Source organism: Phocoena phocoena, chromosome 1 (genome assembly GCF_963924675.1).
Source record: "Phocoena phocoena chromosome 1, mPhoPho1.1, whole genome shotgun sequence".
Taxonomy (NCBI): Eukaryota; Metazoa; Chordata; class Mammalia; order Artiodactyla; family Phocoenidae; genus Phocoena; species Phocoena phocoena.
In genome coordinates, this window is record NC_089219.1 from 32,529,624 (window position 1) to 32,553,603 (window position 23,980).

The 23,980-nt window shown below is 37.9% G+C and overlaps 1 protein-coding gene across 1 annotated transcript in view; it reads left to right on the forward strand.

Annotated features, from left to right (window-relative positions):
- The window catches only part of RLF (RLF zinc finger), an 80,616-nt gene that overhangs the window by 47,817 nt on the left and 8,819 nt on the right, over positions 1-23,980 (forward strand). The window contains exons 6-7 of the mRNA XM_065891765.1: positions 17,145-17,281; positions 23,017-23,158. Of these exons, the coding sequence (XP_065747837.1) occupies positions 17,145-17,281; positions 23,017-23,158 (279 nt within the window). The remainder of the gene's footprint in view (positions 1-17,144; positions 17,282-23,016; positions 23,159-23,980) is intronic.

Genomic DNA, 23,980 nt, shown 5'->3' on the forward strand with positions numbered 1-23,980 from the left:
GTGAAATAAATCAGACAGAGAAAGACAAATACTGTATGATTTCATTTATATGTGAAGGCTAAATAAACAAGTGAACAAACTTAAAATAGAAACAGAGTTCTAGATGCAGAGAACAAACAGGTGTTTGCCAGAGGAGAGTGGGCAGGGAGGAGGAAAGAAATAGATGGGTGAGATTAAGAGGTACAAACTTCCAGTTGCAAAATATACGAGTCATGTGTATGAAATATATAGTATGGGGAATATAGTCAATAACTATGTAATATCTTTGTATAGTGACATAGCATAACTAGACTTATTGTGGTGATCAGTTTGAAATGTATAGAAACATTGAATCACTGTGTTGTGAAACGGGAACTAACATACTGTTGTAGGTCAATTATACTTCAAAAGCAAACAATGTCATAGAAAAAGAGATCAGATTTGTGGTTACCAGAGGTGAGGAGTGGAGTGAAGGGGAGTTGGATGAAAGCAGTCAGAAAGTACAAACTTCTAGTTAATAAGTAAGTACCGGGATTGTAATGTACAACATGATAAATATAGTTAACACTGCTCTGTGTTACATATGAAAGTTGTTAAAAGAGTCAAGCCTAAGAGTTCCCATCACAAGAACAAAGTTTTTTTTCTATCTCTTTAATTTTGTGTCTGTACTAGATGATGGATGCTCACTAAACTTATTGTGATAATGGCCTCAAGATGTATGTAAGTCAAAGCATTATGCTGTACACCTTAAACTTATACTGTGCTGTATGTCAATATTATCTCAGTACAACTGGAAGGAAAAAATCCAACGATGACTTCCCAGTTTTCACCTTACTCCATCTGACTTATTAACTCTGTCTTTTAAATTTTTAACAGATTTTTCCACTTGGCTTCTAGGGTACTATACTCTGTTGGTTTTCTATCTACCTGGCTGATTGATCTTTCTCATTCTACTTGCTCTTCCTCCTCCTCCCTCTGATGATTGAATGTTATATTACTCTAGGACTCTTTTTGTGTCCTCTCTTTTCTATTTACACGTATTCCCTTGGTGATCTCATTTAGGCTCATGGTCTTAAATGCCAATTATGGCCTGAATCCCAGATGTTTTATCTCCAGCTCAGTCCTCTCCTCTGAGCTCCAGACTCATATATTCAGCTGCCTAATCACCATCTCGACTTGCATGGCTAATGGCATCTTAAACTTAACATGTCCATAACTAAGCTCCTGATATTCCTGGTATTAGGGCTTTGTTTTGTTTTTATGAGCTTTCCTCTAAATGAAGTCAATTGTAAAACAACTATATTCCAATAAAAATTCATTTTAAAAAAAGACAACAGTTAAGAAATAAAAATTAATATAAGAATAAGAATAAATATAAATGAAGTCAGTTGCCTTCCAACTATATTCTCATTGTTGGAGGGGGAGGAGGTGGGTAGAGAATAACCAGCTACCACTTTTTTGAGCTTTTACCATGTATTAGGCACTATGCTAAATGCTATGTATACACTGTCACATTTAGTTCTCACAATTCTTAGGTAGCTCCATTTTGGTAAGGAAGTGAGGCTCAGATTAAGTAATATGTTCATGGTTATAAAACTTAAAGTAGATAAGCTGAGATTCAAACCTGAGTTTGGTGTACTACCACTAATATTATATTAAAGATATAGGATGATAAATACTATTCTAGGTGGTATATACCTAAGTGTCTGTATGTCATATGCTGTCTTAGGCATTGGAGATACAAAGCTGAATCTAGAAGCCTTTGAACTGGTGTACTTGCTTTCACTCTTGCCTTCTACATTTTATTTTTCCCCAAAGTAGCCAGAATAATCTCTAAAACTTAAATCAGGCCATGTCACTTCCTTGATCAGAACCACTCAATAGCTTTCTGTCTTTCTCAGAATAAATCCAGAAGTCTTTATATTCTGTGTGCTGTGGCCCCTGGCTACTTGTCTAACCATCTCTGACTATATCACTTTTGTTTTTTTTTTTTTTTTTTGGCGCTATGTGGGCCTCTCACTGTTGCGGCCTCTCCCATTGTGGAGCACAGGCTCTGGACGCGCAGGCTCAGCGGCCATGGCTCACAGGCCCAGCTGCTCCACGGCATGTGGGATCTTCCCGGATTGGGGCACGAACCCGTGTCACCTGCATCAGCAGGCAGACTCTCAGCCACTGCACCACCGGGGAAGCCCTCTGACTATATCTTGTACAGCTTAATGCTCACTCCTCTCCAGCCCTCTTGTCTCTACTGTTTTTTGAACAAGCCAAACATATTCCTACCTTAGAGTTTTGCGTTAGATCACTCCCTGGAATGCCCTGCCACAAGATAGTTTGGATAGCTCATTCCCTTACATCATTCACAACTCTCCTTAATATTGCCATATCAGAGAGTCCTTCCTCACTGTCCCACCTAAAATAATACCCTATCTCCCCCTACTCAGTCTTGCTTTTCTTTAATATCTCCTGTCAATTATTATAAATATATACAAATCCATCTAAAATGGCCCCCGTCACTCTCTGCCCCCTTACCTACCTGTTTTTATTTATAGTACATACCACTATTTCTGGACATAATATTTGCTTATTCTCTGTTTCCTCCCACTAGATTGAAAACATTGTAAGGACAGGGACATAAGTTTGTCCATTGCTGTATCTCTACATCCTTGACAAATACGTAGCCACATAGTAGGGACTATATATAAGCCTGTAAATGTATTTGTTTGCAATATTGGGAGGGGTAAGGAGATGGGAGACTGCTTACCTCTAATAACAGCTGCAATATCATGTGTTTGGGAAGCTTAATCAGAATAAGATGGAGTAATGGTTATTCTCAGCACCTGATATATGCCAAAAGAATTCAGGAGAAGCAAAAATGCTAGACCTTGGATTTGATTCCTCTCTCTCTCAACCTTTGTTTATTTAAAACCTGTTTTGTTTTTAGCATTGTATTAAGCATTGGCAAATACATAAGGGTGTACATGGCCTAGTTTGGTTGCCAGAAACAGTAATAGGAAGATAAGTACTAAGCCATACGATAGTGCCTCTGAATTCTGTAGAAGTGTAGAGGTAGAGAATATCTTTGTGGACTGGCGTATAAGGCTTTATAAAAATTGATCCTTGAGTTGGACCTTGAAATAATGGTGGGGTTTGGGTGGGTAGAAAGAATGGTTTGGGGATAACTGACTGTGGTAGTAAAGGCACAGAAATGAATATGGACTTTGTAGGGAACCACTAGGGAACACCTTGCCTGGGGCAGAGAGTGGATGTTTAGGTCTTGTGAGAAATAAGACCTGTTGCATAGGGAAAAGTAAGGCCTTGGAAACTCCACTGCATTTGAACTTAGATTCAATGCGGTAGAAATTAGGCAGGTTTTGAAGATAGGAAGTGAAATGACTGAAACAGTGTTTTAGGAAGCATAGACAGAAAGAGTATATATTAGATTTAGGAGAAGAGATTGAAGTTAGCAAGAGGAGAAAGGATGGGACTTGCTGACAGGACAAAAATAAGGGATAATGTGCAGAGATCCCTTTAAGAGGCTCCATAAGACCTGGGAGACTGGAAGAATGGGGGTGCTCTGCTACTGACAAGAATGGCAAAGAAGAGGGGGGTATGGGAGAACAGGGAGGATATGGGATGCTTTGTACAGGATCTTTCCTGGTTTATTAATAACAAATCAAGAAAACAGGATTTCTTCCTGAAGTTATAGAATTAATTCCTTTCAACAAATTTGTGGAGAATGCAAGGAACTGGGTTATTGGAAATGTGATCTGATTTACTGTGGTCTGTGGATCAAATCCACCCAGCTACTTGTTTTCGTGAATAAAGTTCTACTGGAACACAGTCACGCCTATTTGTTTATTGTTTATGACTGGTCTTGCTCTACTATGGTGGAGCTGAATAGCTGTAACCAAGACCATCTGGCCCGCAAAGCTGAAAATATTTTCTGTCTGGGTGTTTACAAAAAATGTTTGCTGACCTTTGCTATGCAAGATTCAGATTTCCTAGTGTATTAAAACCATTAAATACCATTTAGTCTAACCTTCCATGATTTACCAATGGTGAGACTGAGGCCAAGAGGTAATGTTTCCAAGGCCCTACCTTCATTAAGCTAATTATTAAGTCCAAGCCCATGCTAGAACACAGATCTCCTGGCTCCCTGGCCAGCTCTCTTTACACTGTACAGCTTACTTCTAGTTGGTAAACACTGATGATTCATGTTCTAACAGGAAACATTTTGGTGGTATTTTCATTCCATTCATAGTTATACATTTATGTATAGGTGCAACTTAAAATATTTTTATAATGATTGGGATTCATTTGTTAAATATGTCAATGTGACAACATTGGGCACACATCATAAAATTATTTTGAAAGGAACACCGGTACCATCATAATTAGTCTCTTATCCAGCAATGCTTTCTTTAGCAAGTGAGAGCAGAATTAAAGAAATCTTTAAAAATTTGCTTTGGGAAAGGACCAGTGAATCACTAGATGTTCATTAATTGGAGTTTAAAATCAGCACATGTTCTAAGGCAGCAAAGATATACACAACATTTGCCATCTACTTCAGCTGAGTTCAGGAGAAGAGTCAAATTAACTTGAGTAACAACTGGGAATAAAAGTACTTATATTTTGGCACCTGTGGGTATCACAATAATGGGTGTGTGTAATAGGAAACCTCTGCTGGGGAAGATTTAGCCAAACACGTACAATTAAGATTAATTGATGGGGTCAGCTTGAAAGCCAGAATTCAGAACCCCAAATTTAGAACTCCATGGAATCCTCAAGTTCTAGGTTGTAAATACCTTATTTAGAATTGGATGAGATGACACTGTTATTCACTTTACATATGAAAGGATTTTTTAAAAAATATTTATTTATTCATTCATTTGGCTGCACCAGGTCTTAGCCGTGGCACAGGCGATCTTTGTTGCTGCGCGAGGGATCTTTATTGTGGTGTGTGGGATCCCCAGCTGCAGTGTGCCAGCTCCTAGTTGCGGCATGCAGGATCTAGTTTCCCGACCAGGGATCGATCCCGGGCCCCCTGCATTGGGAGTGTGGAGTCTTTAACCACTGACCGCCAGAGAAGTCCCTACATATGAAAGGATTTTAAGGAAAGTTACAGACTTGGCCATGGCCTAGTGTCGCAAGTGGATGTTTCCTATGTGTATATTTTTTATTACTGAAAGAGGAAATCTTTGCAAAGGTCAAGTTTCCCACATATAGTATAAAGGATAGTGATGTTTTAAACATGAAGCACTTCTATTATTATGAAGAGCAAGAAATCGGTCTGCAGAGTTCTTGGCACAGATAAAGAAGTGGTTCATTTCAGTCTTGATCCCTGAATGAACTGCATCTTCAGTGTCTGATGTGGTTACAAGGCTTGCTTCTTCTCTTGATGAGGAAAGGAAAAGATAAACAGGACCCGATTTACTCACCAGTCTAACACTGTTGGGAATTGACACAGTCACTAGGTATATAAATGATAAACAGAGCAAAGACACTTAAACAGGACCCATTAGGAATCCAGTTTGGGAGTAGAAGAAACAGTAGACAACAGCATAGAGATTCCAGATGTACCTTTTTTTTACATTTTTATTTATGTATTTATTTTTGGCTGTGTCGGGTCTTCGTTGCTACGCGCGGGCTTCCTCTAGTTGCGGCGAAAGGGGGCTACTACTGTTTATTGCGGTGCACGGGCTTCTCATTGCGGTGGCTTCTCTTGTTGCAGAGCAAGGGCTCTAGGCCTGCAGGCTTCAGTAGTTGTGGTGCACAGGCTTAGTTGCTCCGCGGCATGCGGGATCTTACCAGACCAGAGCTCAAACCCGTGTCCCCTGCATTGGCAGGCGGATTCTTAATCAATGCACCACCAGGGAAGTCCCCAGATGTACCTTAAATAAGAACATTAAGATGGATCCTGAACAAGGAATAATAAAGTGTATAATTAAAATGAAAATCGATAATATTACTTTATGTATCCTTATGGTCATATCGTGAATGAGATGTACTTTCAGAAAATACACTAAAGGTAGAAGCCTTTATGAAGAAGTGGAAGATTTGCCTATTTAAATATTTTATCTCCGAAAGCGGAGTTCTTTTAAATAGCTTTGAAGAGACATCTTCCTAAAACTTAGTATATATTTGGATCTCATCTCTGCTGTTACTTTCATGGGTTATGTATGGGTATTTTGGTTGATATGTGATTATATTGGAGGGGTCATCATGGAGAGTTAGTCAGGCACAGTCATTTTCAAGAATTCAGTAGGACAGTTCAGGCTTCTCTCAGATACTCAGAGTCATAGGATTTAACTAGAAGCATCAGTGATCATTTATATCTTTAGGAAACATACAAGTGACCACTCAATAGCATAGTGTTGGTCTGTGGTATTGCTGCAGTTTAAAAGAAACTTGGTTTTTAGAAGCACAACCTTTTTTCCAGGTGATGTCTATGAACCTAACAGGGATGATTCTCTCAAAAGTAGACCCAGGGTTACATGAAATGGAGGCTTGCTAACTGACTCCACCCTTTCTCCTACTCAGGGATGCAAGTGAGAGAAATCTTATTATGTGGATAACTTCCACTTTGATTCCTTTTTGAAAAAACCATTTACCAGCTTGTTTTTTAAAATCCATTATTAGAAACAAATTATTTGCATTATACCCTGGAACTGATCGAGAAAATACTAGATTGAAAACCATAGTTCTAGAGAAAGATAAATGTTAAAATATTCCAGTAATGGCACTGGCCAGAATACTAGTTTACCTTGGTTAGCCTAAGCATGAAGATAACTTAAGAAGACAAATAAGCCACCTCTACCCACCTTCTCTTATGCCAGTTGGCTACCTGTCATACCATTGCTGTTTAATTCGCTGATTATTATGAAAGCCTTCTAATTGCATCTGTTCTTGTCCCCAAAATTCATTCTCTGAAATAGCTGAGGTGATCTTTTTCTTTTTTAAATGAAATTAGGCATTTTATTTTGAGATAATATTAGATTCAGATGTTATTGTAAGAAATAATACAGTCATGCCTTCCAGTCACTTAATACATATTCACTGGAGACTGTGTTAGGCACTGGGAATACAGAGGTGAAAAGACACAAAGGAGAGCAACAGCAGACAGTATTCACACAATGTGAGGCTTGGGGAAAGGTCTGTGCTGGAAATTGAGTTCCAGGTTATCAACATTTGAAACCAGAGAGTGGAGGGCATTAACTTTGTAGAACTCTGGAAATTAACTAAAGGCTTACCATAATCCTGGAAGTTTTATTCAAGAAAAACGCATGAATCTCAGAACAGTGAGCTTGGTGGCATTTTAACTTGCTCTACTTCTCATTTCCCTCTCCCTAGCTTCACAGTAACCTTGAAAACCAGCAGCCTAGCAGCCACCCGAGGAAGCAGAATGGTTTTGGAACTCTGCAAAAGCCCATCCCCACAGAATTGTCACTATTTGACCTACCTGGCAACTTTCTGAAAAGCTGTGTTCTCAGGATTTGTCTTTATTTGACTCAGAGCTCACTCTACCAAAAGTTCTGTCCCGGGGCATTTATCAAAAATAATGATTGGTAATTGTTTAACATGACAGTTGTCTGAGGAGGAATTACCAGTTGGGCTTAACAAGACTGACAAAAAAATTAAAAAGAAAAACTGGGATATAAGATGTCCATAGAGGACTTAGAAAACCTCTGATATATTCCTAGTACTCTGGCAGGTAACACAAATGTATAGTGCTGTATGTCTGCCAAGGAATGACCTGAGAAGGCTCTAATCCCTCACCTCTTGGTTACCTTGAGGCTTCACACAAGTAGGGAATGAAGGGCAGGTTAGAGCTTTAAACTGCCTGCTGAAATATTGAAAGGATTCCCCAACACACACACACAGCTGCTTGGCAAAAGCAGAGAGACTTGCTTGTTCAAGGCATTTAAGCAACATATTCAACATCTTGAATTAAGCTAACCAAGCAGACTGTAGTGGCCACACATGACAAAGAATACAGGCTTTACAGAATTATTCCAAGAAAGTCACTAAACAAACAGTAACAATAATAAACCCCAAAGAGGTGAAAGATTCTGATTTCCAGAGTTGCCACAATATATTATTTAAAATATCCACTTATCATTATAAAGAAATATGGTAGTCCATACACAGGGGAAAAGGCAGCCAGCAGAAACTTAGGATGCCCAGGTGCTGGACTTACTAGAAAAGGAACTTTAAATCAGTTGTTGCAAATACACTCAATTTGTGGTAGTTATGTTCTATATAGTCACTGCAAACACTGCATTAGCTTATACTGAATCCATTCCTCCTAGGGGAAATACAAGGTTAGGTTCCTGCAAGCCTCTGGTCACATAATTTTTGTCAACTGATCAATACATAACCTTGTTTTATGTGTGCTTCCATTTAAAGATACCTTATTTAATTTATATTATTGATTTATTAACATTGAACTCATAGCCAACAGCAGTGTAACTCATGCCTGCATGAAACTTTTGCCGTACGCAGGCCTCTCACCGTTGTGGCCTCTCCCGTTGTGGAGCACAGGCTCCAGATGCGCGGGCTCAGCGGCCATGGCTCACAGGCCCAGCTGCTTCGCGGCATGTGGGATCTTCCCAGACCGGGGCACGAACCCGTGTCCCCTGCATCAGCAGGTGGACTCCCAATCACTGCGCCACCAGGGAAGCCCCCTGAAACTTACTTATTAACACATGTATTTTCTCCATAAGGCACATCACAGTCTCTTGCACTTAGGAAATTAGGCAGCACTTTGGCACTACAACTAGGGGCTATTCTAAACAGTGAAATCACCAGTGAAAAATACAAAAACATTAAAGAGTGGCACTAAATAGAACATGAAAAAGATACTTGTTACAGTATGAGAACTGAAACAAAAAGGCAGAGCAACACCTTGTTTGACCTTAGCTGGGAACATGCTCAAGAAAGGATTCAAATTTTTTGCCATTATATGCATGTTCGTGAATGACTGTGATAGCACTGTGAGTATTGAATTTGGGGGTTAAAAATAAATTTCATCAAGTAGGCTAATTTATAAGTACAGAATCTGCAAATAATGAAGATTAACTATATTCAAAGAACTAAAGCAACTAAAGAAAAGTATGAGAAAAAATGTCTCAAGACGTAGACAATAGCAGTAAAGAAATAGAAAAAAAGAACCAAATAGAGACTGCGGAGTGAAAAAGTACAATAATTGAAATTAATTCACTGAAGAGGCTCAACATCAGATTTGAATTAGCAGAAGAAGGAATTAGCAAACTTAAAGAAGTCGATCGAGATTACTCAATCTGAGGAACAGAAGAGCCCCAAAATACATGAGCTGGCAGCGTTGAAGGGGGAAATAGACAATTCAGATATAATAGTTGGAGACTTTAATACCCCACTTTCAGTAGTGGATAAACCAACTAGACAACAAGGAAATGGAAGTCTTGAGCAGTACTATAAACCAACTAGACCTAGCAGACATTTATAGAATATCCAAGAGCAACAGAATATACATTCTTCTCAAATGCACATGGATCGTTCTCCAGGACAGACATATGTTAGGCCATAAAACAAACTTTGATAAATTTAAAAGGATTGAAATCATACAAAGTATGTTTTTTGGCCACAGTGGAATGAAATTAGAAATCAGTAGCAGAAGGAAATTTGGGAAAGTCACAGATACGTGGAGATTAAACAACACCTCAAAATAAGCAATTGATCAAAGAAAAAAAATGGGAAGTTAGAAAACACATTGGGATGAATGATGCAAACACAACATATTGAAATTTATCGGATGCAACTAAAGCAGCACTTAGGGGAAATTTACGGTTGTAAAATGTCAATCTTAAAAAGGATCTTGGGAGTTCCCTGGTGGCCTAGTGGTTAAGATTCTGGGCTTTTACTGCTGTGGCCCAGGTTCAATCCTTGGTCGGAGAACTAAGATCCCCCTGCAAGCTGCGCAGTGTGGCCAAAAAAAAAGGTCTCAAATTAATAACTTAACCATCTGCCCTAAAAGACTAGAAAGAAGAGCAAACTAAACCCAAAGCTAGCAGAAGGAAGGAGATAATAATGATTAGAGTACAAATAAATGAAATAGAGAATACAAAATCAGTAGCAAAAAGTAATAAAAGTTTGTTTTTAAAGATCAACAAAATTGATAAACTTTTAGTTAGACTGAACATGAAAAAAAGAATACTCAAATTATTAAAATCAGGAATAAAAGGACGTGACTACTGATATTACAGGAATAAAAAGGATTATAAGAGCATACCATGAGCATACACCAAAATGTTAGATTTACTTAGATGAAATGGACAAATCTTAGAATGAAACAAACTACTGAAATTAACTCACAAAGAAATTGAATATACCCATGACTAGTAGAGATGGAGTAGGTAATTTAAAAACTTCCCACAAAGAGAAACCCACACCAACATGGCTTCACTGGTCAATTGTACAAAACATATACAGAAGAATTTACACCAGTCCCTCGCAAAGTCTTCCAGAAAATAAAAGAGGACGGAATCCTTCCAAACTCATGCAGTGAGGCCATTATTATCCGATAACCACAACCAGACTAAGATATCAAGAGAAAGAGAGGTACAGACCAATATCTGTAACAAATATGGATGCAAAAATCCTCAACAAAATCCAGCAAAACAAATCCAGCAGTATAGAAAAAGGAGTACTGTCTGCCCTCTGTATCCATGGGTTCCGCCTCCAACTGTGGATTGAAAATCTTCAGGGGAAAAGTTTCCAGGAAGTTCCAGAAAGCAAAACGTGAATTTGCCCCCTCCAACAACTATTTCTATAGTATTTACATTGTATTAGGTATTATAAGTATTCTTGAAGTGATTTGAAGTATACAGAAGGATGTGTGTAGGTTATATGTAAATGCTGTGCCATAGAATAAAAGACAAAAGCTACATGTTTGTCACAAGAGACAGAAAAAGCATTTAACTAGATCCTACACCCTTTCGTGTTAAAAACACTCAGCAAACTAGGAATAAGCTGGAAACTTCCTCACCCTGATAAAGAGCATTTGTGGAAACCCACGGCTGACATAATACTTAGTGATGAAAGATTGAGTGGTTTTCCCCAAAGATCAGGGACAAAACAAGAATGTCTGCTTTTGACACTTCTATTCAATATTGTGCTGGAAGTTTTAGCCAGAGCAGTTAGGCAAGAAAATAGTTAAAAGGCATCTAGATTGGAAAGGAAGATGTGTATTTCTAATTGCATATATCACGATCTTGTATATATGATGCTAATATCAATATGCAAAGATCATTTTTATTTATATACATCTAACAATGAACAGTACAAAAAATGTAATTAAGGAAACAATTCCATGTACAATAGCATCAAAAAGAATAAAATATTTAGAATATTTTTTTTTTTTTTTTGTGGTACGTGGGCCTCTCACTGTTGTGGCCTCTCCTGTTGCGGAGCACAGGCTCCGGGCGCGCAAGCTCAGCAGCCACGGCTCACGGGCCCAGCTGCTCCGCGGCATGTGGGATCTTCCCGGACCGGGGCACGAACCCGTGTACCCCGCATCGGCAGGCAGACTCTCAACCACTGCGCCACCAGGGAAGCCCAGAGTAAATTTTTTAAAAGAAGTACAAGACTTGTTTGTATACTGAAGATTTTCTTTTTTTTTCTTGCGGTACACGGGCCTCTCACTGTTGTGGCCTCTCCCGTTGCGGAGCACAGGCTCCGGACGCGCAGGCTCAGCGGCCATGGCTCACGGGCCCAGCCGCTCCGCAGCATGTGGGATCTTCCCGCACCGGGGCACGAACCCGAGTGAACCCGAGTACCCTGCATCGGCAGGTGGACTCTCAACCACTAGCGTCACCACGGAAGCCCAGCATAATTTTTTTAAAACAAGTACAAGACTTGTTTGTATACTGAAGACTTATTTTTTTTTTCTTTTGCGGTACACGGGCCTCTCACTGTTGTGGCCTCTCCCGTTGCGGAGCACAGGCTCCGGACGCGCAGCCTCAGCGGCCATGGCTCACGGGCCCAGCCGCTCCGCGGCATGTGGGATATTCCCGCACCGGGGCACGAACTTGAGTCCCCTGCTTCGGCAGGCGAACTCTGAACCACTAGCGCCACCAGGAAAGCCCCTGTATACTGAAGACTTTAAAACATTGTTGAAAGAAGCTAAGTATATGGAACAACATCCCATGTTGTTGGGCCAGAAGATAGTATTGTTAAGATGGCAGTATTCCTCAAAATGATCCTCAGATTCAATGCTATCTCTGTCAAAATTCTGCCTTCCTCTCTTGCAGAAATTGATAAGATGATCCTAAAATTCATGTGGAAATTCAAGGGACCCTGGATAGCCAAAGCAATCTTGTAAAAAGAACAAAGTAGGAGGACTCACTTCTTTATTTCAGAGCTCACTAAAAATTTTCAGTAATCAAGCCGGTGTTTTCCCGGCAAGAGGGTAGGCGAAAAGATCAATGGACTAAAATTGAAAGTCCAGAAATAGAACTTCCTTGGTGGTCCAGTGGTTAAGACTCTGTGCTTCCAATGCAGGGGCATGGGTTTGATCCCTGGTCAGGGAAGTTCCGCATACTGTGTGGTGCAACCAAAGAAAAAAAGGGAGTCCAGAAATAAGCCCTCACACTTATAGCCCGTTGATTTTCTACATGGATGCCAAGATAATTCAATGGGGGAAAGGATAATCTTTTCAGTAGTTCGTTCTTTAACAAATGGGTATCCACTTGTAACAGAATGAAGTTTGACCCTTGATACCACACGTAGAGATTAACTCCAAATGACTTATAGACTTAAATGTAATAGCTAAAACTGTAACATGTTAGAAGAAAATATAGGAATAAATCTTTAAGACCCTGGATTAGGCAGTTGTTTCTTATATGTGACACCAAAAACAGAGGTGACAAAAGGAAAAGTAAATAGGACTTCATCCAACTTTGTCACAGTCAAGAAAGTGAAAAGTTGATCCACGGAAGGGGAGAAAATATTTGCAAACCATATATATGTAATATAATCTGATAAAGGACTTGAGCCCAGAATACATGTAGAACTCTTTAAAAATCAGCAATCAAAAGACAATTTAATTTTTTAAATGATCAAAGGGTTTTTTTAATCGTTAGATTTTTTTTGAGCAGTTTTAGGTTTACAGAAAAATTGAGTGGAAAGTACAGAGTTCCCATATGTTCTCCCTCACCCCCAGAGTCACCTATTGACGTCTTGCAGTTGGTGTGTTAGATTTATTACAGTAGGTGAGCCAGTACATTATTATTTACTAAAATCCGTAGTTTACATTAGGCTTCACTCTTGGTGTTGTACATTCTATGGCTTTTGACAAACGTATAATGACATGTATCTACCATCACAGTATCATATTATATAATAGTGTCACTGCCCTAAAGATTTCCTATACTCTACCTATTCATCCCTCACTCTCTCCTCTCAGGCCTCTGGCAACCACTGATTTTTTTACTGCTTCCATAGTTTTACCTTTTCCGGAATATTACGTAGTTGGAATCATGTAGTATGTAGCCTTTTCAGATTGGCTTCAGATTGGCATTGAAGGTTCTTCCATGTTTTTGTCTCTGTCTCTCTCTTTCCCGAGTTATTATCAAGCTCATATTGCCCTTATTTAATTTTTTTTTAACCAACCAAAGTCCATGGTTAGGGTTCAGTCTTTGTGCTGTGCATTCTGTAATCTGCAATTCTCAGGCATCTAATCTTGCTGTTTATTGTATGTGCTGACATTTTCTGGAGTGGCTTGTTTATTTGTGCTTTTTATAGTTTGGGATTGTGAGCCTCAGTTTTGGCGGGTTGAGTGGGGGTAGGGAATACTTTATGTCTTAGGATTCTCATAGGCCTTAGTTAGCATATATCTGTATAAATCACGTTTATGTTTGCTTCTGCCGGGTGATTTAAAGATATTACCAGCCAGAATCTTCTTTTTATTTGTTTTTCTCAGTTTGGGTTTTTTAGACAATAGTATTATATCAGACTCCAAGTTTGAACGAGGAAAGATTATAAATTCTCAAAATTTTTTTGATCCCACAAGAACCCAGGTTGAGGTGGACAAATGCATTTTCCTGTTATATCCCTGCCCCCCCCGCCCACCTTTTTTTAGTCTACACTTTCTCTGAGTTTTTAGTTCTTCAGGGGTTCCAACTTTATGCCAAAGGGCTCAGTGCCAACTTCTCAGGTTCAGGCTTTATCATCTCCTAATCACGACTTGTAAAACCCAAGCCTCTTAGTGAAATTATCTACAACCCAGCAAGTTAAGGCAGTTGTCCATTCACACTTAAACTTCTTTCTTGAGTTTTCAGCTATGTATTTAAGAAACATATTTGTTGTGTTTTATCCAGGATTTCTAAGTGCTTTGTCACAGGAGAATTTTAAGCCATTATTCTTTTTTTTTTTTTTTTTTTTTTTTGTGGTATGTGGGCCTCTCACCATTGTGGCCTCTCCTGTTGCGGAGCACAGGCTCAACGGCCATGGCTCACGGGCCCAGCCGTTCCGCGGCATGTGGGATCTTCCCAATCCGGGGCACGAACCCGTGTCCCCTGCATCGGCAGAGGGACTCTCAACCACTGCGCCACCAGGGAAGCCCACTTTCTAGTATTCTTAAGGTTCACTTTCTTTTTTATTTTTTCTTTTTAAAACATAGATTTTGTGAAAACAATTTTTTTGTCTAGCATTTTATTTATTACTTTTAATGAAAACAATTTTCTTTTTTTTTTGTGGTATGCGGGCCTCTCACTGTGTGGCCTCTCTCGTTGCGGAGCACAGGCTCCGGATGCACAGGCTCAGCGGCCATGACTCATGGGCCCAGCCGCTCCGCGGCATGTGGGATCTTCCCAATCCGGGGCACGAACCCGTGTCCCCTGCATCGACAGGCGGACTCTCAACCACTGCGCCACCAGGGAAGCCCAATGAAAACAATTTTTAACAGCACTTTTAAAGTGCTTCCTTTTTGCCAATCCCTTTTTTTTTTTAATTTAATTTTATTTATTTTTGGCTGTGCTGGGTCTTCGTTGCTGCGCGCGGGCTTTCTCTAGTAGCAGCGAGCGGGGGCTACTCTTCGTTGCGGTGCGCCAGCTTCTCATTGCGCTGGCTTCTCTTGTTGCGGAGCGTGGGCTCTAGGCACGTGGGCTTCAGTAGTTGTGGCTCACGGACTCTAGAGTGCAGGCTCAATAGTTGTGGCGCACGGGTTTAGTTGCTCCACGGCATGTGGGATCATCCTGGACCAGGGCTGGAACCCGTGTCCCCTGCATTGGCAGGCGGATTCTTAACCACTGCACCACTAGGGAAGCCCTGCCAATCCCTTTTAAAACATATATATTTTTTAAATTTAGCTCTAATAGGTACACATAGCACATTTTTAGAAATTGAGGTATAATTGACATATATTAGTTTTAGGTGTGCATCGTGATTCAGTACTTGTATATATTGTGAAATGATCATCACAATAAAGCTAGATAACATCTGTCACCATACATAGTTACAAAAAATTATTTTCTTGTGATGAGAACTTTTAAGATAAACTCTCAGCAACTTTCAGGTATGCAATATGGTATTATTAACTATAGTCACTGTGCTGTACCGAAGCATGTTAAAAATTCTTATAATAACTATGAGGAAGGTTCTGTTATTCCCATTTTAAAGATGAGGAAACTGAGGCACTAAGTTACTGAAAAGTTACGTAACTTATCCAGGATCACACAGCTAGTAGCTATAGAGCTGGGAAGAGAATGTATATAGTCTGGTTCTACAATAATTGCTTTTAACCACTGCACTACACTGCTTATTATGTCATTGCATTGTCTTTCCAAAGATTAGAAAACACAGTATTAAATAAGTTTCACTTTTTAAACATGAACTTTTTACCTTTAAATTAAACGTGATTCATTTATTCCATTTATCAGCACGTATTTACTGAGTGTCTTCTATGTTCCAGACACTGTGATAAGTGCTGAGTTTTGAACAAGATGTACATAATCCTGACCACATGGATTTTATATTCTAGCAGAGAAGACATGCTAATAAGTTGTTCAACTAATGATTGAGTTGCAGCTGTGGTAAATGCTACAAAGGAGAATTTGAGAGTAGAGTTTTTGCCAGGGATTCAAACGTGCTTTTAGCAGTTAGGGAAGGATTCAGTGAGAAAATGGCATTTGAGCTAAGCTGAGAAAGAAGCCTTTCTTTGCCTACCTGAGGGTGTAACTAAAATTAGAGACTTAGAACCACCAGAGTGGTTCTGCATAGCACTCTGGAAGGAGATGAGCTAAACTCTATATGCCTCATTTGCCCTGATACACACTTCATTTGTCCTGAAAGTATCACTGTTTTGTATATTTGGTGCCTAGTATAATTGACATTTATAATGCTGACACAGTCATGAAATAGACTCTGTTCTTCATATTCTGTTTATTAAGACAGGGAAATGATAAAATAGAGAGTGAGAAAGGGTCTTCAGAAGTCTTAATCTACTGTTTTACCACTATACAAAAAGAGCCCCGGAAAATTCTACTGATTTGCCCAGAGGTTGGTTGTTTTTGTTTTTTTTTAAGATTCCTATAAATAGTGTAAATGAAAAAGATGTGTTTCGAAAAGTGTTAGTTGTGTGAAAAACTCAGTTATACAAAATAGTTTTTCTTTAATTACATGAGAAAATGATATGTTGATATAGTATTTATATTTAAAAGTTTCTCAGCTGGCCTCCTTTAGCCCTACTGGGAGTAAGGGTAAGCTTGTTATTTTTCTGTATAACTAGAGGGACTTGAATTAAATTGAAAAAGAAAGAAAAAACAGGGGGAAAAAAGTTGATGGTACTAAAGGTGAAAATAACCTGAAGTTATACATAATTTGATTCTTTTATATAGTAACAATGTTCATGAGTAATTTTTTTAACTGTACAAAAATGTTTTATCTGTGTTGGGACTGCAGTGAAACTTCCTCATAGCATCTGTTCTCTTCTCTGTTTAATAATTTCTTATATGAAATTTTTATTCCAGAAGACTCAGCTATTAGTTAGTAGAAGAAAATTATATCTCCCTAATTCTTGCCTCATCAATTACCAAAGATAGAAAATGTTACAAAGAAGCTTCATGTTATATAACAAAGTTTACAGAAAAGTCACCATTTTCTTTTTGACTTAGTCATCTCATTTTTGATAGATTGCAAAGGTCGACTGCAAGGAGGTACTAGACATCATATGTAATCTGGAATCCGAGGGTCAGGATAACACAGCATTTGTTCTTTGTACGACTTACCTTACCCAGCAGCTCCAAACTGCAAGTGTATATTGTTCTTGGTAAGTATATTTAGTTTTTATTCCCTTTATTTGTTAGTACATAGTATATAGCATTTAGGGTTTATGTAAAATGTTGGTTTATTTCAAACTTGAAGACTAAGCAGATTAAATGATGACATGAGAATTAAATCTTTCTTAAAAGCTAAACCATTCAATTAAAAATATTATTGGTTTAATCTTTTCCAGGAGAGTCCAAAAATAAAGAAAGAGTAAAAAGTCTGAGCTCCTCTTGATTATTCCATGGAGAGTTGTCTGTTAACTTCAATATATATCTTCTTCTTTGAAGATAAAATTATGGCAGTATAAACCAAATTGGCGTTAGGTTGTTTTCCTTTACATTTATTACATCTTCTGATAGTCACTTTTCCCCTCTTATTTGGAAACTCACTAATTATCTAGGTTTTTAGGTCAAACTTGCACTAGAGAAGGAAACCCATTTGAATTGTAATCTTTTTTTGCAACTTTGGTACTATTTAGCACAATTGCATTATTTGGTTTTAATTCAATTTATATCTTGTTTGCCTACAGAGTACTTAGTTGCTAAAAAGGTCACAGTAAGTGTAACCCTTGGTTCTTTCATCCTAACTGTATTGAAACTATTAAGGACAGCAGGACAAATTTGGTACACAGGAAACCTCTAAAATGCAAGACTCTATGGATAAGTATCAGATTAGTGGTACAGAAAACACTGTAAGAGATTAGAGAATGGTGCTCACTGTATACCAGTGTTTAAGGAAGGTGTCAGGGAGGAGGTAGTATTTGAGCTTTAATTCAAAGAATGGGTTGGATTTGCATAACCTTGATTAGAGGAGCTTCTAAGAATGGCTTGAAGTTGGAAGTAAGCATTTTGTTTATAGGAAAACCTAATAAAACCTTTCATATACTTCAGCCCTTATTGATCTTCCTTTGGAGCATCTGTGTATATCTGTAAAGTTTTATAATTATTAGTATTTTTTATGTTGCTGTATTTCTGTTTATTTACTAATTTTTATACAAATAGTATTTGAGTTCCTTAAATTATCTCTCCCAATCCTCCTAATAACCATTGTACAGATAAGGCAGTGGAGGATCAACAGGATCTGAGAAGTCTTATAATTGCCCACAGTCTCAGAGCTACAGTGGTAGAGAGTAAAGCCCAGGCGTTTTGACCCCTAGTACAGTGCTTTTCTTCTGTGAAGTTGTTTTCTTGGCACAGGGACAGAATTCACATCGCAGTCTTCTACTGAGTCCTCTGTGCCATATTTATATCTCCTCTGAGAAAGGAGATACTGGGATAGGGGCTTAAATATCATTGTGGGCATTTTGTTAGCTAACCAAAAAAAAAAAAAAGTGCTATAAATAAAAAGAATTTTAGCAGAGCAGTGAGATTTTTGATCACTATCAAGTAGAAGAATTTGTTTTTCATTCATTAGAGATTTAACCTCAGTAAAGCAGATGTATTTACTTGTGGAATAACCCCCATTTTTTCTTTTTACAGTTGTTTTCTTTGCCTATAATGAAAAAAATATCTGCTAGCTATAGCGAGGTTTTTAGTGCAAAGAATACATTAAATCACATATGGGATGTGTTACAGATTATAAAGTGTTTTTCAAACTAGAGTCACACAGTTCTTTTAATATTCTTGATATAGCTTCCCTTTTTTTTAGTGAGTCTAGGATTAATGCTGTTCTCCTGCAGCAGGAAGGGATTAAAAGGGATTTCCCTCTTATTGGCCTCCTGAGGAGCTATAATGAGTAAAGGAGAGGAAAGAAAATCTTAAATCACTTCACACTTTGTTAAAAGTAAGCTTCTTCCAAGCAATTCAGAGGGAAATAGAATATAAAATTTTAGAATTATAAAACATTTTTTTCGCTCTTCTGTTGTTTTCAAAGGCTTTGGGGGTGGGTGGGTGGGGAGGCGGTGGTAGTGGGATATTGGAGTTAGCATAGCCATAACATTAAAACAGTGAATTTTACTAAGGAAAATGAGTCCCAGGAATTCTGTTCAAATAGGATAGATTCTTTTGTTGTGCTAGAGGTGTCCTGTGTTGAAGATAGTAGGCTATTTGGGAGTATTTGTCTAGAAAAGAAAAAAATTTTTTATTAATTGGTATTTTATTGATGACAGTAAAGTTGGAATATGATAATAAAAGCAGGCACTTATTTTAAATACACATATTAGAATTTATTAAGTGTCATTCTTGAATTTGGTCACCATTGAAGATATTTGAAAGGTAAACTATGTAACTATCACCCAAAACAGTTTTTTTTTCTTTTAAATTTCCTTCAGAGACATTTACAAATTACAATAAAATATATCATTACTTTATAGCAATTACCATATTACTGATCTCAAAATGTATATCACTCAGTTTATCCATTAAGCTTAACCCCGAAAGATATTTGCAAAAATCAAAGAAGTGCTGGAGGAATGAGTTCCCTATATTTGTCTAGCAACGGTAACATAATTAGAGTAGCCATGCAAGTGAGAAAGATAACCCTTTTGAATGGGACAGTGTACATACAGATGTGTAATTGCTGCTGCTTCTTTAAAATAAAATGATACAGTTGAACCTTAAACCTCTACACTAAGCTTTCAGTGAGTATTTGATAGGTTGACCTTTGGTTTCTGTAACACCTCTGAGCTTTAAATCTTTTATGTTGTATGTTTGTGTTTCTTCAGATGTAATTTTGTGTCGCTTCTCTCCCAACTAGACTGTGATATACCAGGGTTGTCATGTATGTTGTCTAATTTACAATTCAGTCCCCAGCACCTGGCGAAGACCAGTTCCAGATATCCATTCATGTTTTATTTAACTGAATTTTTTAGAGGAAAAATGAAGTCATGAGAATCATCTGTATTTGCAGGAGCCCTCTTTAGGGAGTGGTCATTCCTTAATTCCACAAAGTTTTCTTTGCCTCATTTCTAAAATACCTAAATTCTAGATCACAGTTTGACATTGTGGGCCTCCTGCTTTGCAGAAACAGTGCAGTTTAAGGTTCTTGCTTGGTAGCTAGATGTCTACCAAAATGTGTTTCCTACTATTAATAGAACTAAATTTCCTCTCCAATTTTTATGAATTTGTATATAATTTGTTGTCTTGAGGTAGGCGGTGGGCTAATTTGAGGGTGCAGTAAATCATCTGAAGCATCCATATAGTAGAATCATTTTCAATACATTCTTTAATCGTGGTCCATTTTTTTAAAAATCACATCATTGTAGTGGTTGAAGAAGTATTGTCCTAGTGCATGTATGATCCAGGAGGCTATAAGTTGCTGTTGGTGGTTTCAGTGTTCCAGTGTGCAGATTTGAATGGATGATTAAAGTGACATCTTGGCATTCTCACTAGTAATCTACCAGTTTTCATGGTGTCAGGCATGTTTGTATGTTTGGGTGGGTAATAGTAGTTTTAGTTTGTTTTGGTAATAGTTTTAAATCACTCAGTTGTAACTGTGGAAATAAATGTACAGATATAAAACACGTGATAGAAATGTTCTTTTTTGATCGTGGTTATTTGGAGTTAACTAGAGTTTGAAATATTAAATTTGGAATAAAGCCCTAGACATTCTGATTTTTTTAAAAAAATCATTTTGAGAGACTTTCTCAACCTGCCTTTTATCACTTTATCAGATTTGCCTAACTTTAAACTTGTAGCCAGCTGGTGAGTTTTAGATAGTAGATATCCTTTACCCTTTTATCTTCATAATCAGGTTTTACTAGCTTTGATAATTTTGTTCTTCTCAGATAGCATAGATTTCACATATATTTTGGTAGGTACTTACTTTATCTGAGAGCATATGTAATTCTCCATTTCCTTTGTTATTCAGAACTTTGCATTATTCTCTAAAGTTTTATAAGTAACATGCTTACATGTGAATGAAGCAGTCTTCTAAGTTTAAAAATGAACAGTCATCCCAGTTACTTGCCTGCTTGGTAGCTGTTCTCAGTTTTTACTTTTTCTGGTTAGGAAGGCAATGCTAGTCACCAAACACAAATATTTAAAGGCATTTTAAGTTAATTTTACTTGTTATATATAGCTCAAATTTTCCATCATTATAAGCTTTAATCATATATGTCTTGAGACATGTTTTTGTTTCAATCTTTGAAGCAAGTTTTATATCTACGTAAGAATTTTACCATATGAGAATCCCAGTTACCTCCTTAAAAATATAAGAAAATACGTTCTGTTAAACATGTTTGTTTTTAAATCTATTATAAAAAGAGGTGTATTCATTTCTTAAGCTTTGGGTTTGTATCGTTTCCTGGAATAGTCTGTGTTAATAGCAATAATAGGATATTAGTGTTCTAAAACTGGCTTGTGAAAATAATATTATTTTTTAATGGAAATCATTTAACAAATACACAGTATCCATTGAGGTTGTACAGAAAAGAGTCACTTTAAAACTTTTTTTAAAAAAATATATTTATTTATTTTTGGCTGTGTTGGGTCTTCGTTTCTGTGCGAGGGCTTTCTCCAGTTGCGGTGAGCGGGGGCCACTCTTCATCGCGGTGTGCGGGCCTCTCACTGTCACGGCCTCTCCAGGCTCCAGACGCGCAGCCTCAGTAGTTGTGGCTTATGGGCTTAGTTGCTCCGCGGCATGTGGTATCTTCCCAGACCAGGTCTCGAACCCGTGTCCCCTGCGTTGGCAGGCAGATTCTTAACCACTACGCCACCAGGGAAGCCCTAAAAATTTTTTTTAAATAAATTTATTTATTTTATTTTTGGCTGCCTTGGGTCTTCGTTGCTGCACAAGGGTTTTCTCTAGTTGCAGCAAACAGGGGCTACTCTTGGCTGCAGTGCGCGGGCTTCTCGTTGCAGTGGCTTCTCTTGTTGCAGAGCACGGGCTCTAGGTGTGCAGGCTTCAGTAGTTGCGGCGCACAAGCTTGGTTGCTCCGTGGCATGTGGGATCTTCCTGGACCAGGGCTCGAACCCGTGTCACCTTCATTGGCAGGTGGATTCTTAACCACTGCCCCACCAGGGAAGTCCCCAGTCGCGTTTTTTAAAGTGATAACATTCTCTTCTGTTTTGCTAAGGAACTTTCCTTAAATTCACATTTCATATTAACATTAGCATTTCTATTCTGGGCATTTGTTCAGTTTCTAGTGCTTTTCCTTTAGAGTTTTCTCTTAACCCATTCAGTACTTTTATTTAACTTACTCATTTCAAGCTTTCCTTAGTTTTCATAATGAATATTTGTGGGATTCTTGTATTTTAGCCATTTCCAAGAGTGCCATTTTAATAATTTTATTAGTAATACTTAAGATATTATCATTCCAAGATACAGGCCTAAGTAGCATCATGACATTTTAGAGATGGAAAGGGCCCATGAGATTAACGTGGTGAAGTACTATACCATTAGAATATTTCATAGTTGTATACACTTTGTTGGCAGAGTATTGATGTCTGATGATCCTTGCCCACTAGGACAGGGCTTAATTCAGTCAGTATAATTACCAATGTAAGGGGTAAAACCTTTTGGAACAAGATGGGATCTAAGTAAGTCTTTGAAAATGTCAGCATAAAGGAAGTAGTCTTTTGTTGTTTTTATTTTTGCCCAGGTACAAAGAAGAAAGAAGTGGGGGAATTTTCAAGGAGGATTCTTCTTAATAATTTTACTAGTTTGAGAGGAAGCAGAATATAGACAGTTTTTTTCTTCTAGGTTTTACTTACTGTCACCTTTTTTTCACAAACCAAAAAATTGGGGTAGCAAATACCAGTTGCTTTAAATGTTTTACCATAATCTTTCTTTTTATAGGGAATTGACTCTCTTTTGGAGTAAACTGCAAAGAAGAATCGATCCTTCTATAGACACTTTTTTGGAGCGCTGTCGTCAGTTTGGTGTCATAGCTAAAACACAGCAGCATTTATTTTGCCTGATTAGAGTTATACAAACTGAAGTGAGTAGTTTATGCTTTTTATGCTGATTGTTGTGGAGGGAAGAAATGAGTGGGGAGATAACTTCTCAGGAAACTCCTTTTAAATAAGGGAAAATGAGAAATAATGGGGTTTAATAAGGTTATGGAGTGGGACATATCTAGCTGTTTCTACAGACTTACTTCCTAGGAATCTGCAATTTTTTTTCATGGGAAATAGTGATTGACTTGACAGACCACTGGAGGAGGGAAAGATTATGTTTCTTGGCTGTCACCTCAACCACCCTATATCTCCTTTTCCTAGAACAGTGTTCTGTATTTTATACAGGCATGTTTGTTTGCAAATTAACATAATAATTACAAAGAAAGAAAGTAAAATTGTATTTTTCAGCTCCTTCAGGATGGAGTGATAGATTCTCTAGGTTTTGGACTAACAGAACAGTTCCAGAATCGACTGTACACAAATTATAAACTGTGCAAATTAGGAAACAAGTTAGGTTTTTTTCGTTTTTTGTTTTTCTTAAAGAAATAAATATTTCCTAAAATGAAATGAAGTGCCTTGTTTTTTTAGTTCAGCCCCATAAATGTATGCTAAGACTGCCAGCCTGGAGATTTGAGATGATTCTTGTGCTATGTTCTGTTTCTGTTTTGTTTTTAATACCTACTCATGACTGAGATCTCTATATACCCATATCTGTAATGGTTTATGTGTATGTTTTATGGGTTGTATCTTTGATACCTCCCATCTCCTTTAATGTAACCTTCCATATCCTATACTTTATTTGAAATACGTGTATCTAGTCTTCTCCAGTGAAGACAGGAAAAGGTAAAAGTTGTCTGAAGCAA